The sequence below is a fragment of the Spermophilus citellus genome, assembly GCF_964194105.1.
Source record: "Spermophilus citellus genome assembly, chromosome: 2".
Lineage (NCBI taxonomy): Eukaryota > Metazoa > Chordata > Mammalia > Rodentia > Sciuridae > Spermophilus > Spermophilus citellus.
Window position 1 is genome coordinate 250,187,090 of NC_138183.1, and position 14,737 is coordinate 250,201,826.

At 53.7% G+C, this 14,737-nt stretch overlaps 2 protein-coding genes across 3 annotated transcripts; one reads left to right on the top strand and one right to left on the bottom strand.

Annotated features, from left to right (window-relative positions):
• Positions 1 to 201: 201 nt before the first annotated feature.
• SAC3D1 (SAC3 domain containing 1) lies at positions 202 to 3,020 on the top strand. 2 transcript variants are annotated; one of them, XM_081279409.1, is made up of 3 exons: positions 202 to 372; positions 572 to 1,152; positions 2,399 to 3,020. In XM_081279409.1, exons 2-3 carry the CDS (start codon positions 579 to 581, stop codon positions 2,890 to 2,892), a joined length of 1,068 nt encoding a protein of 355 aa, XP_081135535.1. In that variant the 5' UTR covers positions 202 to 372; positions 572 to 578; the 3' UTR covers positions 2,893 to 3,020. The 2 variants fall into 2 exon arrangements, with proteins under 2 accessions (XP_081135535.1, XP_081135536.1); XM_081279410.1 differs by lacking the exon at positions 202 to 372 and having other exon boundaries at positions 482 to 1,152.
• A 140-nt stretch (positions 3,021 to 3,160) lies between these two features.
• On the bottom strand, positions 3,161 to 14,113 carry NAALADL1 (N-acetylated alpha-linked acidic dipeptidase like 1; the record flags this gene model as incomplete). Its single annotated transcript, XM_081279408.1, has 18 exons — positions 3,161 to 3,659; positions 3,958 to 4,050; positions 4,135 to 4,222; positions 4,298 to 4,471; positions 4,553 to 4,634; positions 5,345 to 5,435; positions 5,517 to 5,608; positions 5,802 to 5,869; positions 5,970 to 6,033; positions 6,119 to 6,204; positions 8,768 to 8,887; positions 9,052 to 9,137; positions 9,789 to 9,893; positions 9,982 to 10,265; positions 13,013 to 13,135; positions 13,458 to 13,579; positions 13,657 to 13,829; positions 13,914 to 14,113. 18 exons carry the CDS (start codon positions 14,111 to 14,113, stop codon positions 3,473 to 3,475), a joined length of 2,238 nt encoding a protein of 745 aa, XP_081135534.1. The 3' UTR covers positions 3,161 to 3,472.
• Positions 14,114 to 14,737: the final 624 nt, after the last annotated feature.

A 14,737-nucleotide genomic window follows, 5' to 3' on the forward strand; every position in this document is an offset into this window, starting at 1 on the left:
AGAGTATCTCCAGGGAAACAGTAGAGAAAGGGGTCGATAGAGCCAGTTTATTGAGTGAAAAGGAAGAGGGACGGAAACCAAGACCGGGACGCTAATTTTGGGACCGCCCTAACCGGCGGTTTAGTGGAATAAATCCCGGCAAGACCTAGGAGGCGTGGCCCCTCGGTGCCACGCCCCTTCCCGCCGGCTATTGGTTACGGGAAGGACTACAAACCGGTGCACCATGGGAGTGCCCGGCCTGCAATTTTTAAGGTAGAGGAGGCCGAGCGCGCGCGTTGTGGAGGACGTTAGTGGAGCCGGAGTTCGCGAAATAGTGCTGGTATCGCCGGACTAAAACGCAGTGCATCTAGGGAGCACGACTCTAGGGATCCGGTGAGAGGGCGGTGGTGGCCGGCCGGGAGGACGGGGACGTTGAAGACCCGGGCGGGGAGGCGGGGCGGGCCCAGCGAGGCTCGGCCCCGCCCCGCCTCGGCGGAGCCTCACCGGGCCTCCGCCGGCAGTGGCGTGCCCTCCCACAGGATGGGGAGAACGGCCGCTGTCCCCGGGTTCTGAGCGCCCCCCATCCCCGCAGCCCACCCATGCCCGGCAGCAAGCTGCCTGTGGGTATTTGCCCAGACATGTGCCCGGCCGCCGAACGTGCCCAGCGCGAAAGGGAGCGCCGCCTTCATCGCTTCGAGGTGGATAGGGGGTGGACAGGGGACCCGCCCCGCGCCGACCCGCAGCGCACGGTAAAGGAGTACAATCGACCCGCTGCCGGCAAGCCCCGCCCCCCGCCGAGCCAGCTGCGTCCGCCCTCCGTGCTGCTGGCCACCGTGCGCTACCTGGCCAGCGAGGTGGCCGAGAGCCCCAACGCGCCCCTCGCGGAAGTGGCCAGCTTCGTGGCTGACCGCTTGCGCGCGGTGCGGCTAGATCTGGTTCTACAGAGCGCGGGCGACGCCGAGACGGCGGTGGTACTAGAGGCTGCACTGGCCACGCTGTTGGCCGTAGTGGCTCGACTCCAGCCGGTTGAGACGCGTGGGCCGGTGGACCCCGTGCTGCTGCAGACCCAGGTACAGGAGAGCTTCGGCTCTCTGCGGCGCTGCTACGCGCAGAGCGCAGGGCCGCACCCACGCCAGGCCGCCTTCCAAGGACTCTTTCTGCTCTATAACTTGGGTGAGTCGGCGTCCCAGCCTTACTGGCATAGAGCCAGGGACCCCTCCTTGAGGACAGTGGAGGCAAAGAAAAGAAGTATAAAATCTCACCGTTAGAGGCTGGGGTCGCATGCTTAGCATACTCGAGGCCCTAGATTCCATTCCCAACAGTAGCAAAGAAAGAAAACAACATCAGTTTCCTTTCAAAAACGGCAGTGCACAACCCCCAACATCAGACCCCAGACCCGACCTTCCTATTTCAGAGTTCAGTTGTAATCCCAGCGACTCAGAAGGCTGAGGCAGGAGGGTCGAAAGTTAGAGACCAGCCTCAGCAATTTAGCAAGGCCCTTAGCAACTTATTGAGACCCTGTCTCAAAAAGAGCTGAGAATGTGGATCAGTGGTTAAACGCCTGTGGGTTCAATGCCCCCATTAATAAATAAATAAATAAATAAATAAAATGGAAGGCACAGGGTTGGGAGAGTTGGCCTTGATAGTGATTTTCAAACATTTTAAAATCTCCCTTCCCTGTTAACAGTGTTGCAGAGATCACACATGCCCAGGAACACATCTGACAGAAGTTTCAAGACTAGACCCTTTATATGGGTGGTGCATTTTAACAAATTCAATTGAAATGAAATACTCTTGACTTCACAGCTCACTAATGAGTCAGAAGCCTCAGTTTACAAAAGGTGCCCAAGTTCCCAGTGTCCTGTGATTTTCTGAAAGAAAAGAAGCAAGATAGGGGCTCCTTGAAGAAATGGCCTTCCCAGGCAGATGAGGATGGTTTAGTAGATCAGGCTCCCAAACTGTGGGTACAGGGCAGCCAAGGCAGTGGGAAAATCAAGTGACAAAACTTCAATTTGGGTTAGGCCCTACCACATACTATCTCTAAGGCTCTCAGGCAAGCTGTTAATTTATTTGTTTCTTCTTTCCCCATCATTCCCCAACACTGCCCACTTCTTCTCTATTGTAAGCACCTAGGCTGACGTTGACATTTGGATCAGGTAAAGGCCTGACTGCAGGATCTTTTTGGGAAAGTTGGGCAAGGTGGGCTGTGCAGGCAAAGAGATATGGTCAAGTTGGGGTGAGCAGGATCAAGAACTGGAGTTGAGCCTCGTGGAGGGCCAGCCCTGTCTGGCCAGAAGAGTGAGCATAGCTGAATCTTGGAGCTGGCGGGAGTGGAGATGGGTAGGGCCTAAGGGGATGGGACGGGAAGTGGGTCTGATCCTAGAAGACCAGGCCTCATCCCAGCCTCCCAACTTCTCAGGCTCTGTGGAGGCTCTATATGAAGTTCTGCAGCTGCCTGCTGCCCTTCGTGCCTGTCCGCCCCTGCGCACTGCCCTGGCCATCGACGCCGCCTTCCGGGAGGGCAATGCAGCCCGTCTTTTCCGCCTACTTCGGACCCTGTCCTACCTGCAGAGCTGTGCAGTGCAGGGCCACGTGGGCCATGCCCGTCGTGCTGCCCTGGCCCGCCTCTCTCGCGCCCTTAGTACCCCCAAGGGACAGACTTTGCCTTTGGACTTCATGGTTCATCTGCTGGCTTTGGATGGACCTCACGAAGCACGGGACCTGTGTCAGGCCCATGGGCTACCCCTGGATGGAGAGGAGAGAGTTGTGTTCCTGAGGGGTTGCTATACTGAGAAAGGACTGCCACCTGTTGGTACCTGCAATGTGTTAGTGGGGAGTAAGCTCCGAGGGCGCACCCTGGAGGAGGTGGTCATGGCAGAGGAGGAGGATGAAGGTGTGTTCAGACCTTCCTAGGTCTGACATTAGGGGGACCTGGCATTAGGGGGATATATGCCAGCTTCCAGAGCTTCAGGACTGGGTCAGATCACTTAGATTTCTTTTTTCATGATTCTTAGACCATAAAAGGAACTTTCTTTTTGGGACCAATGGCTGTACTTCATTTATTGGAGAGCACATAGAGAGGAGACTGTATGGGTGTGGCAGGAGAGGCAAACAGACTGGGCAAGGCCCTGTCTACCTGGACCTGAGTGTGCCTACGAGTCCATGAGGGGTGGCCTTGCTGATCTCTGAATTGGCCTCTAAGGTTGACATTGTGCATCCTGCACTCACCAACCCACCAATGCCATCACTTGTTGGGTTTTCATCCCCTAGCAGCCCTGTCAGCCATTCTGCCAGCCAGATCCAGGAGGAAGGAGATTGGGACTTGCCACTCCCCTCGGTGTCCCCACTGATGGAACTCCTAGCTGTTGCCTCAAGCTGGAGAGGGGACCGTGATTATACATACTCTGGGCCTTGGGGGAGACTGGGACACGCTCCGGGAAAATATGTGGGAGAGGGTTAGGATAAAGGGAGATCGGAGGAGTACAGGCTGGGGTCAGAGTTCAGCCACAGGTCTCAGGGTGGCTGTTGCACCCTCCAAAGCTGCCACCACGATGCTGAGCTGTCTCTGCACCTCAGCCCAAGCTTCAGATCCGGCGTCTGTGTCCTTGGCCCTGTAGCAGGCATTGGCCAGGCCAGGGAATGTGGCAACAGAGCTGGAGCGGGGTGCCCAGAGCACATGGCTGATGAGAAATGGGCAGGCTCAGGGTTAGTGAAAGGCCCAGCCTGGAACTCAGCTGCTCTACACAGCCAGGCACAAAAGCCCCCACCCAACCCATCTGAAAGCTGCAATGTACAGTTTCATGGTGGGAAGACTGTAGATTAGAGTCCCCGATGTGACTGATTTGCCTCCCCTCCCTGAGACTCACCTTCCCCCCTGCCTTGGACTAGATTGTGCTCCAAAGCAGCAAAGCTGCTATCTTCTTCCTCGGGCAGGTGGCCTTTGCCTGGCGCCTGCGAGGAGCTTTGGGACAAGCTCACCTGTAGTAGCGTTCCTCCGGGAAGGCTCTGGAGTTCAGGAAGGCCCGCTCTAAGAGCATCAACTGGTCATTGAACATCCGGACCTGCAGGGGACTGGCAGAGGCAGGACCTGTGGCTCACCCTGCAGCCCGCAGCCTGGGTGCACCTTCCCAGCCACCTGCCCTCTCCCTTGCTCACTCAGGGCTGCCTTTCCTCTGTGCTGAAACATGTTGATCCAAGGCCGAAGCTGCTACCGCAAACTTCTCCACTGCCGTCACCAGAGGCCCTGTAAAGAATACCCAGTGGCTTAGCTTTGCAGGTGCAGAGTTCTCCATGCCTCAATGTCAGGGGGTGTCCATACCCAGGCTGATGTTGTGCTGCTGCAACAGGTTCCCAAGTTCCTGCTGGGCAGCCCGCAGGAAGCTCTGGAGGACCTCACTGTAGTCACTGACATTGAGGGGCAGGAATAAGCTGTCACTGAGCCGAAGAAGCACATTCCCAGCTGTCCGGGCCACAGCTTGGTGGCTGCTGAAGCCTACATAGAGAACAAGACCAGGCTATCTTCAGTTCAATCTCCTGTGGGTGGTCTCAGGATGCTCCTTGCCCCACTCCTCACCAGGGTCCAGAAACTTTTCCATATAATCAAAGGTGTCGAAAGCTGTGTGGTAGGTGGGGTAGATCCGGGCTGAGGTCTTGCTCTGGGGGGACAAGGCAGAGGTGATGGGCTTAGGATAGGAGGTGGAAGGTACGCCTACAGCAAGCCACAATGTGTGGGAATTGTCAGAGTTGAACCCTTGGCACCTCCATGAGATGGGTTCTACAATTCCCACTTTACAGAGGAGCAAACTGAGGCTCAGAGCGATGAACCTGCTAGACATCGCATGACTAATAGGAGGCAGAGCTGGCTTGGGTGCCAAATTCCAGTTTCACCTGAAGGATCCTGGAGTCAGGGGGACTTAAATCCAAGCTCCACACTCAGTACCAGTGTGGCCATGAGATGGAGAAAAGCCTTTATGGGACATCAAACAGGGAGACAGGCTGGCCACTCAGCATCCTGCTTCTCACTGCAACCTCACTCGATGCTATGAGTCTTCCCTATTTCATAACATTTAATCAATATTGAGATGAACTCCTCACACACACATTTTAAGATCTCAAGGCTTTCTATAATTAATGTCATTGTACAACCGATTGGTTTTTTTTCTTCCCTCCTGAATAATGCATAACACAATGTTGCTTCTTAAAATCAGTAGTATCTTATTTTTGACAAAGTAACAGATGAGTGTAAACAGACTCAGAGGTTAAGAAACTCAACATTAGGTAGCACAGCTACTAAGCGAAGGAGCCAGATACAGTGTCTGCACTAGAGATTTAGAATTAGAGCAAGGGACGTGGGGTGCCTGCTCACCCGGTCATAGGTGTAGGTCATGTCCACGGAGGAGATGCCCAGGAAGTGAATGAAGGGGGCGTAGTCGCTGCCAGCACCCAGTGAGCCCAGACTGCGGGAAAGAAGTGGGCTGGCTGGAGGGCAACTGGCCGACCCGCTGCGCTTGGTCCCCACCTACAGTTCCCGGTCTCACCTGGGAACCGTGCCGTACACCGGGCTGCTGCGGTTGAAGTGGCGTTTCCAGTTGTCGTAGATACTGGGGCCGCTGGGGCCTGGAGAGTCGATCTGGCCCAGAAGGGAATCTAGTCTTGGGGCGGGCACCCTCCCCAGCCCCAACAACCAGGCGGGCCGTCAGCGGGGTACCCTAGTCCCCACAGTCTCCCGACCACCTGCTGTCCGTCAGGTCTGGCTCTGCCCACCTATATGGCCCCGCCCTACTCAGTCTACGCTCCACCCCGCCAAGCCAAGTCCCCAGCACCTCCTTGGTTGCAGAGAAGACCACATTCTGGACAGGGGGTGTCCCCAGCACTCTAAGGGTAGCATTGGCTATGGGAGGAACAGAGAAAGACTACTCAGACTCTAGTCCCTTCCTTTACCTACCCACCCCCGTCAGGCCGGCGCCCTGCAGCGCCCACCCCATACGTACCCATCACCGCGACGTCCACGTTGATGTAGGCCACCGTGCGCTCTTGCAGCTTGCTGAAGAACTCCTGCGGAGGCGGGGGTCGACTTCGGTCCAGTGCTACCCAGTCCCAGAAGCCCCTCTCCATCCCCTACTCTGTGGGGCTTACTCACCTCTGTGAATTCCGTGGAGCCAATGAGCCCAAACTCCTCTGCCCCCCAGCTGGCAAACACGATTGATCTGCGGGGACGCCAGGTGCCTGAGGATGGGGGCATAAAGGGTTGGAAGGCAACCAACCAGGATCCAAGGTGGCTTAGGGGAAAGGTTGGGGATGTGTGGGGGAGGGGAGAGCTAGAAAGGGGAAATTGGGGAGGGGGGAGTAGGTGACCGAATGGCCTGACACCCTTAAGCCAGATCTTCCAGGAGGCTCGATCCTTCTTCCAGTTTCCTCCTCTGTGACAACCCACCCCAACACCAGACTTCCCTGGTCAGGGGCTACTTTCTGCCAGGATGCCCCACCTCCCTTCCTCTCTGCAGGCATGTTAGGGAGGGGAATGGGGGAGAACTGGCTGGCTCGCCCTCTTGGGCCTCGCCTCCAGGCGTCCCATGAAACATTTGCTGATAATCTCTGAAGGTACCCTCAAGGGCCTTCGCACTGAAACAGGTCTTCTTACAACAGTATCTTGCGTAGGTACTAGTTCTATCTCACGCTGAAGAAACTGAGCCACAAGGAAGTTAAACCACTTGCCTAGGGTCACACAGCTGGTAGGCACACAGCCAGGTTCAAATCTAGGAATGTGACTCCAGAGTCCTGGGGCTTATCCACTGCTCCAGTTGTCTCCCAGAGCATCCCACAGGGGGACTTCCATCTGCAGCCTGTGCCCACCCTGCTCTTGCCAGTTTCCATCCATCTTTGCCAAGACCCTGGTGGGTTCCACTTGCCTTTCCACCAGCTCCAGACCCCCCTGCTTGCCTGCTGCCAGTGCTCCCAGTTTTGCTCCTACCCCTGGCTGCCACTCACTTCTTTCATCACTCACTTTCTTGTTTTAAATGAAAACTTTTTTTTAAAACCAGGAATTGAAGGGGGAGGGGGCTTAACTTCTGTGCCATACCCTCAGCCCTTTTATATATATTTTTTGAGACAGCGTCTCGCTAAGTTGCTCAGAGCCTTTCTAAGTTGCTGAGACTGGGTTTGAACTACGATCCTCCTACCTCAGCCTCCTCAACCTGGGATACAGGCGTGCACCCACCACACATGGCTTAAATTAAAACTTTTAAAGTATAACATACATGCTTGCAATCACAAATTCCCATATTCCTGCCCAAAATGCATAACCTGAATAGACTCAGACAACCCCAAATTGAGGGCCATATAACAAGACAATGCCCAGATCCAGAAAGGTGAAGCATGGCTAAGGGACTAGTACAGATGAAAGGAGCCTGGAAGACACACAATGTTTGATCCCCAATTGGATCTTGGACCAGAAAATTCTTTTGCTATAAAGGTCATTATTGGGACAAGTGACAAAACTGTTAATTTCCTGATTCCAATCTTTGTACTGTGGTTGTAAGAGAAAATATCCTGGGCTAGAGATATAGCTCACTAATAGACCCTGTCTCAAAATAAAAAATATAAAGGGTTGGGGGTGTAGCTCAATGGTAAAGCACCCCTGGTTTCAATCCCCAGTATTTAAAAAAAAAAGTAAAAAGAAATTTCAGAAAATCAGTATGTGAGGAACAGGATTCACGCCTTCCCCTCGGATCTGCCTCACCCTACTTAGTGCCTCATCAGTGGTGCCTCCGTTGCTCAGGGTGAGCCTCCCCTTGTCCTCCCCTGTGCCCCCACCCTTGTCCAGCCTGAGGACAACAAGCCTCTGTCCCTCCCCCACAGTAGCACAGGATGGAAATAACATGTGCACTCCAAATGCTGCTCTCCTGATTAAAATCACTCCCCAGCTTCCCACGACCCTTGGGCCAAACCAAGCTCCCCATCTGTGACCTGGCGCTGCCCACTGAGCCACCTTGTCCAGTCCCAATGGTCTCCTGTTGGGAGCTGCCACATAGGAGCTGAGCGCCCCCTACCTTTGAGCAATGGAAATGTGGAGACTGGTTTCTGCTGCACAGAAGGAGGTGGATCCCCATCTCTGCTCAGCAGAGGACAGAAGCCTTGGGAGTGGGCGTTACCAGTGGGACGGACTGCCCCTTGTAACATTACCCCTCTGCCTTATTTGGATGGAATGTTCTTTTGAACAGCCTCCCCCAATAAAACCAGGGTTCGAAGTATGCCCTCTCTTTCCAAGGGACTCCTAAGGTCGAGAGCCATCCAGGGCTTTGAAAGGTATTTCTGTGTGCTTGCATGCTTTCTTTGCCGTTTTCTTAAGTTATTGGTGCAGCCAGCTTTTGGGAACCCAGCATAGGTCCCCACCCCATTTAGTTGGTGAGATCCTCCCCAGCTGCTGTGCCCTTGCCCTCCTCCTGGATCTGCCTCTCCTGCTCTGAAGGGCTTGAATGCTACAGTGTCCCCTACAGAGAGACCTTTCCCACTCTTCATTGGCAGAACGAGGTCCAGCTCCAGCCAGGCAATGAGAAGGCTCTCGGAGTGAGAGCACACCAATGCCTGAGTCAGTGAACTGCACCGGGATCCTGGAGGCCAAGGCTGGTGCCCATGTGTCTCTGCCCCCAGGGCCCTAGTCCTGGCACAAATGGGCACTGGAAACAGAGAGAGGAGGTGGCACAGGATGGTACTAGCTCAGGAAGGAGTGGGCTGGAGGTGATCCCTCGGGCAGAGAGTCCTTGGATTGGAGGAAGGAGGGCTAACTCACCTTTCTTCAGCAGGGTCCCCAGCACTCGAGAGATCTCCAAGAGAACAGCGGTGCCACTGCTGGGGTCCACAGCCCCATGTACCCAGCTGTCCCGGTGGTTTCCATACAGCACATAGCGGTCTAGCGGGAGGAACAGTGTCAGAGAAGCAGAGAAGGGGGAGGGGTGGGCGGGGTGTCCAGGCTGCGCTGAGGCCAGGTCAGGGCCAATGAGGCTGGAGTGGAGTGGCAGGGGCACCAGGGCAGGGCAGGGTCCTGGCACACAGGGAGCATGCTGAGGGGCTCACCAGGCTCCACGGCCCCACGGATGATCCCCAGGACGTTGGAGGAGTTCCTCAGTTCCAGACGATTGTAGACACTCATTTTCACCTGGCTGGGGAGGGGACAGATGTGACAGGGGTCTCCACCCAGTCCACCGCGTGCCCTGACCCAGTGCAGGAGAAACAGGTCCAGAGAGGGAAAGGAACATGGCAACATGGGACATGTCCCAAAGGACCAAAAGAGGCAGCAAGGCTGGGGCCAGTCCTTCTTGCTGAACCCTCGAGGCCTTGCATTCATTATTCACTCAGTCAGTACTTAATGAGCACTTGGTGTATGCACAGCACCTTACTAGGCTCTGCACAATGATCCGGACAGATGGGTCCTGGGGCCCTGGCTTTCACTGGGCCTCCCTCTCCTGAGCAAGACAGAACCCAGGAAGTGAACAACTAACTGTAGGTGGTGAGGGGCCTGGGAGAGGGAGTCCAGGTGCTGCAGGGGGCAGAGGCCCTGACTTGGGGGATCCATCCTTGGCATGTTCAAGAGAGAGTGGCTGCTGCGTGGGGGACGGGGGAGGGGCAGGGGACCCCGCAGGACCTCCCAGGTCATGCAGCTGTTCACAGCCTTCCCCTAAGGCAAGACAGATATTTAGGGGACAGGGAAGAGCTGAGAGAGAGAAGGAGGAGAAGGCCAGGTAAGAGAAGAATAGCCAGGAAGAAGAGAGGTAGGGGAGAGAGGAGGAAGGAGGAGAAGGGCCTGACCTTACCTGCCATCAGAGAGGCTTCCAGAAGACCGGAAGCCGGGGCCCAGTCTGTACTCACAGCCCAGAGCTCCCTGCCAGGCAGATGGCGCCAAGGTTCCATTGAGGTTGCTGGGAAGAGCGAAAGAGTGAATGTGGGTGTGGAATTGAAGGCTGCATGCCACTGGGGGCGGGCAGGGAACCTGGGGCACAGGCTCACCAGAGCAGGTCTTTGGCATCCTGGAAACCAATGGGCTGTGCAGGAATTGGGGGGAATCCAGAGGCATTGCTATGGTCCACGCGGAAGGAAGAGTGATGGGCTGGAAGGTAGGGAGTCACAGGGTCCCCAAAATACTTATAATAGGATCCTCTTTCCACACCTGAGGGAGGCAGGCCCCAGGAGTTTGGGAAGGTCTGGCTTGGCAAACTCTGCCCGTCATTGACGTCCATGGGGTCTGTATACACCAGCACCCCGGCCACCCCATACTTGGCAGCATTCACAGCCTGCAGGAGGCAGAGGAAGTGTGTGTCAGGGAGGGATGAAGACATGCACATCTTGCTCCTCTTTCTCCTCTGCCATGGAAGACAGGATGGATCTATCTTCCCACAGGCAAGATGATGTTTGTGCAAGACCTTTAAGGTGGTGCTACTTGCAGCATCAAACAACTGTCTATTGGGCATAGCCAAGCTAATGCCTATCAGTGGAATTAGTTAAATAAATGGGGACATCCTGTGATGGAATACTATGCAGCTGTATAAAAGAACAAGATGTACTTTTACAACCGTGTTCATAGCAGCATTATCCTCAATAGCCAAAAGGTGGAAGCAACCCCTGTCCATCAAGGGATGAATGGATAGACTAAATGTGGTTTGTAATGTGCAATGGACAGAATATTATTCCTACTTCAAAAGGAGGCAGACACAGTAGTGCACACCTATAATCCCAGCTACTTGGGAGGCAGGAGGATTTTAAGTTCAAAGCCAACCTGAGCAATTTAGTAAGATGCTGTCATAGAGTAAAAATTTTAAAAAGCTGGGGATGTAGTTCAGTGGTAGAGCATTTGCCTAGCATGTGTGAGGCCCTGACTTCAATTCCCAGTACTGCAAAATTAATTAATTAATTTATTAATTTATTTATTTAAAAAGGAATAAAGTGCTGAGACCACATCAGTGAACCTTGAAGAGGTTCTGTTAAGTGAAATAAGCCAGACCAAAGGATACATATTACTTGAGTCTCCTTATATGAGATGCCTAGAAGAGGCAGGATTGAGAGGCTGAAAGTAAAATCCAAGTTACCAGGGGCGGAGTGTTGGGTGGGGAGGGGGTATTGTTAAGTTGAATTTCTATGTGAAATAATGGTAAGGTTCTGGAAATGGACAGTAGTGATCTTTAACATTGTAATGTTGGGCTGGGGATGTGGCTCAAGCGGTAGCACGCTCGCCTGGCATGCGTGCGGCCCGGGTTCGATCCTCAGCACCACATACCAACAAAGATGTTGTGTCCGCCGAGAACTAAAAAAATAAATATTAAAAATTCTCTCTCTCTCCTCTCTCACTCTCTCTTTAAAAAAAAAAAAAAAAAAAAAAAAAAAAAAAACATTGTAATGTTCTTTGTGTGTGTGGTCGGGGGAGGTCCTGGAGATGGAGCCCAGGCCCTTGAACAGACTAGAAGCGCTCTCTCACTGAGCTGCATCTCCAGACTTTTCATTGGTTTGCTTGTTTATTTATTTATTTATTTATTAGCTGTAGATGGACACAATACCTTTTATAAGCTTTTTATTATCGTTTTTTTAATGTGGTGCTAATGCTTGAACCCAGTACCTCACATGTGCTAGGTGAGTGCTCTACCACTGAGCCACAATCCCAGTTCCTGTGTATTTATTTTTATTTGAAACAGGGTCTTGCTAAGTTGCTGAGGCTGGCCTCCAACTCATGATCCTCCTGTCTCAGCCTCCCGAGTTGCTGGGAAGACAAGCTTGTGCCACCTTACCTGGTTCTTTTTCTTTACCTTGCTGTTCCCTTTTTCTTCCCTCCCACTTTTCCTCTCCCCTTTTTTCTTATCATAGGCACTATTCAAAAATTATGATAAGATACACATATAATGAAATGTATTATCTTAACTGTTTCATTGTATGTTGGTATTAAATGTGTTTGTTATGCAACTACCTTCACCATGGATCTCCAGAAGTCTTATCATCCATCGTCCTGCCAATCTGTCAGTCTATGCCCTTTAAATCCTAACTCCCATTATCCCCTCTCATTCTATGCCTTTTTATATTAAAAAAATTAAACCATAGGTACACAATATCTAATTTAAAATTTTTTGAAGGGAGGGAAAACAGAGGATCATGAACTGAATCCGATTTCCATTCATATATGAGTTTGTTGGGATGAACCCAACTACTATGTATAACTATAAGGTTCTCATTATTTATTTATTTTTTGTTTTTGGTAGTGCTGGGGATCAAACCCAAGGCCTTGCACATATCAGGCAAACATTCTACCACTGAGCCTCATCCCCAGCCCCTGAGTCAAACATTTCAATTGAAAAGAATGACAGGGTCAGGCGAAGTGGCCCAAACCTGTAATCACAGCGGTTTGGGGGCTGAGGCAGGAGGATTATGAGTTCAAAGCCAGCCTCAGCAAAAGCCAGGCACTAAGCGACTCATTGAGACCCGTCTCTAAATAAAATACAAAATAAGGCTGGGAATGTGGCTTTAAAGCCAGCCTAAGCAATTCACTGAGACCCTGTCTCTAAATAAAATATTTTTTTAAAAGGCTGGGAATGTGGCTCAGTGGTTAAGGGCCCCTGGGTTCAATTCCGGGAACCAAGGAAAAAAACGAAAGAAACAAATGACAGGGACTGGGTGCAGCTCAGGGAGAGCGCAGGTGCTTCACATGCATGAGGCCAGGGTCGCATCCCACCCCCAAAAGAAGAAAGAAAAAGGAAATGGCAGGGAGGGGAGCAATAAGAGGAACTCAAGCTCAACATTCAGAACTCTCACAGGAAGATCTGAACTCCAAGAATATCAAACCTGAAGGTTTTGCCCCATCCCTTCACCACTTAAGGCTCCAAGAAGCTGGAGAAGCCACAGCCTGGCAGCGGCCGCCCCGATACAACGCCCCTTCCCGCCTCCAACCAGGCTCCGCCCACGCCTCCCCGCTGCTGCCCCCCCCGCCCCTCCTTCCCCCTCTGTCCTGCGTCCACTCCGGCCCCTCTTCCCTCTGAGCCCTGCACAAGGCTGCTCTCACCTTGTCCCCACGCCCTGCACCCCCATAGCGGGTCAGGGCAATGGTGCCCTCGAGATTGATACCCTGCTCCTGCAGCTCCTTGAAGTCCTCTTCCTTGCCCTGGTACGCATAGACGAGGAGGCCCTGGTGCCCAGAGGAGGTGACCCTTAGAGCCAGCTGAGCCCAGGGCAGGGGGGGAAAAGGGCAGGAAGGTGGGATAGCAGGGCGAAGGATTTAGACTGTCTCCCCACCTCACCCAGAAACATGAGCACCCCGCGGTCGGTCACCCTGAGTACCCTGAGTGGGTATGGCCTTGAGCAGGGGCCATGATGTTTGTTGAATGTCTAAGTGACAACGGAGGGGGTTGCTGAGCCCCTGGATCAGAGCAAGGAGAAGCCTGGGTGGGAACCAGGTGGAATGGGAACCAGGGGGAGCTGGGCCATGTCGGCAGGTATTCCAGTCCCACCTGCGGGGTTCCGGGGGGCGCGTAGGCTGCATAGGGTTGCACCACATCAGGCCCCCCCTGCTCCCCAGTCACATTCTCCTCTTTCGGATGGTAGGTGTGGAGGATGTCCCCAGTGGGGCCCACTGTGGAGGGGAACAGAGTCAGGGCTGGGCGGCTCCTCTCACCCACTCGGGCATCCCACGCCTGGGCAGGATCTCACCGACTTCCACGAGGTTGGGCTGCTCCTGGCTGGGGAACGAGAGCAGCACCTCATACTCTGTCCTCTCTGCTGAGTCCAGGCCGGACTCTGAGTCCCTCCAGCGACTCAGCAGCAGTTGCACCAGGGCTTCATCATGAGGGCTGGAGGCCAGGTGCGGCTGCCTGGAGAGTTCCCTGCAGGTGGCAGAGGAAGGGACGGGGCACAGTCAGGCAGGGGGCCTGCAGATCGAAGGAGGAGCTGGCAGATCTGCCTCTCACCAAAGGTTCTCCCGGATCTTGCTGGCATCCAGCTGCCCCATGACAGCCTTCAGGAGCTCCAGGTCCAGGTCCTGGAGGACTGAGGTGCTGGGGGCTGGTGCATCCGCCCCTTTGGGGATGGCAAAGTGGCCCAGGATGATCCCCAGCCCCAAGAGGGCAGCAGCCCCCAACCCCAGCCCTAGCACCTTCACCCACTGCATCCTGTGGGACCTCAGCCAGCTGGGGTGGCCCTGGCGAGGGCCTCCTTATAGATGGGGTGTCAGGCCTAGTTAACCATTACCCCAGGGGTGGTTTTGCCCTTTTGACCCTGGATGGCCAGGGAATAAGGGAACATCTCCCAGTGAGAATCAGGAGATGTCACATAGACCACATTCTGCATTGTTCATCTGGAAGGGACCTCTGAGGGCACCAAGGAAACATGGGGACACCAAAGGGCAGAGATGTAAAACAGACATTGGGCCAGGTCTGGGACTCAGAGCCCCTATGTCCAGAGCAGGTTCCTGCTGTGCCACAGTCACTGCCTGTCTTCCTTGGTGTCCCTTGGTCTCTGGCACAGCCTGTCCTGTATCCTTGAGCATACCTGAATTTAAATTCCATCCTTGCTTGACATAAGCTATGTGAGCTTGGGTAAGTCACTTAGCTTCTCTGAGCCCATTTTCTTAGCTGTAAAATGGGGGATAATAGACCTACTTCACAAGACTGTGGTGCTATCTTCATTAAGCAAGATTAAATCTATAAATATCTAGTCCAGCAGGGTGTGGTGGTACACCCCTGTAATCCCAGCAACTTGGGAGGCTAAGTCAGGAGGACTGCAAATTCAAGGC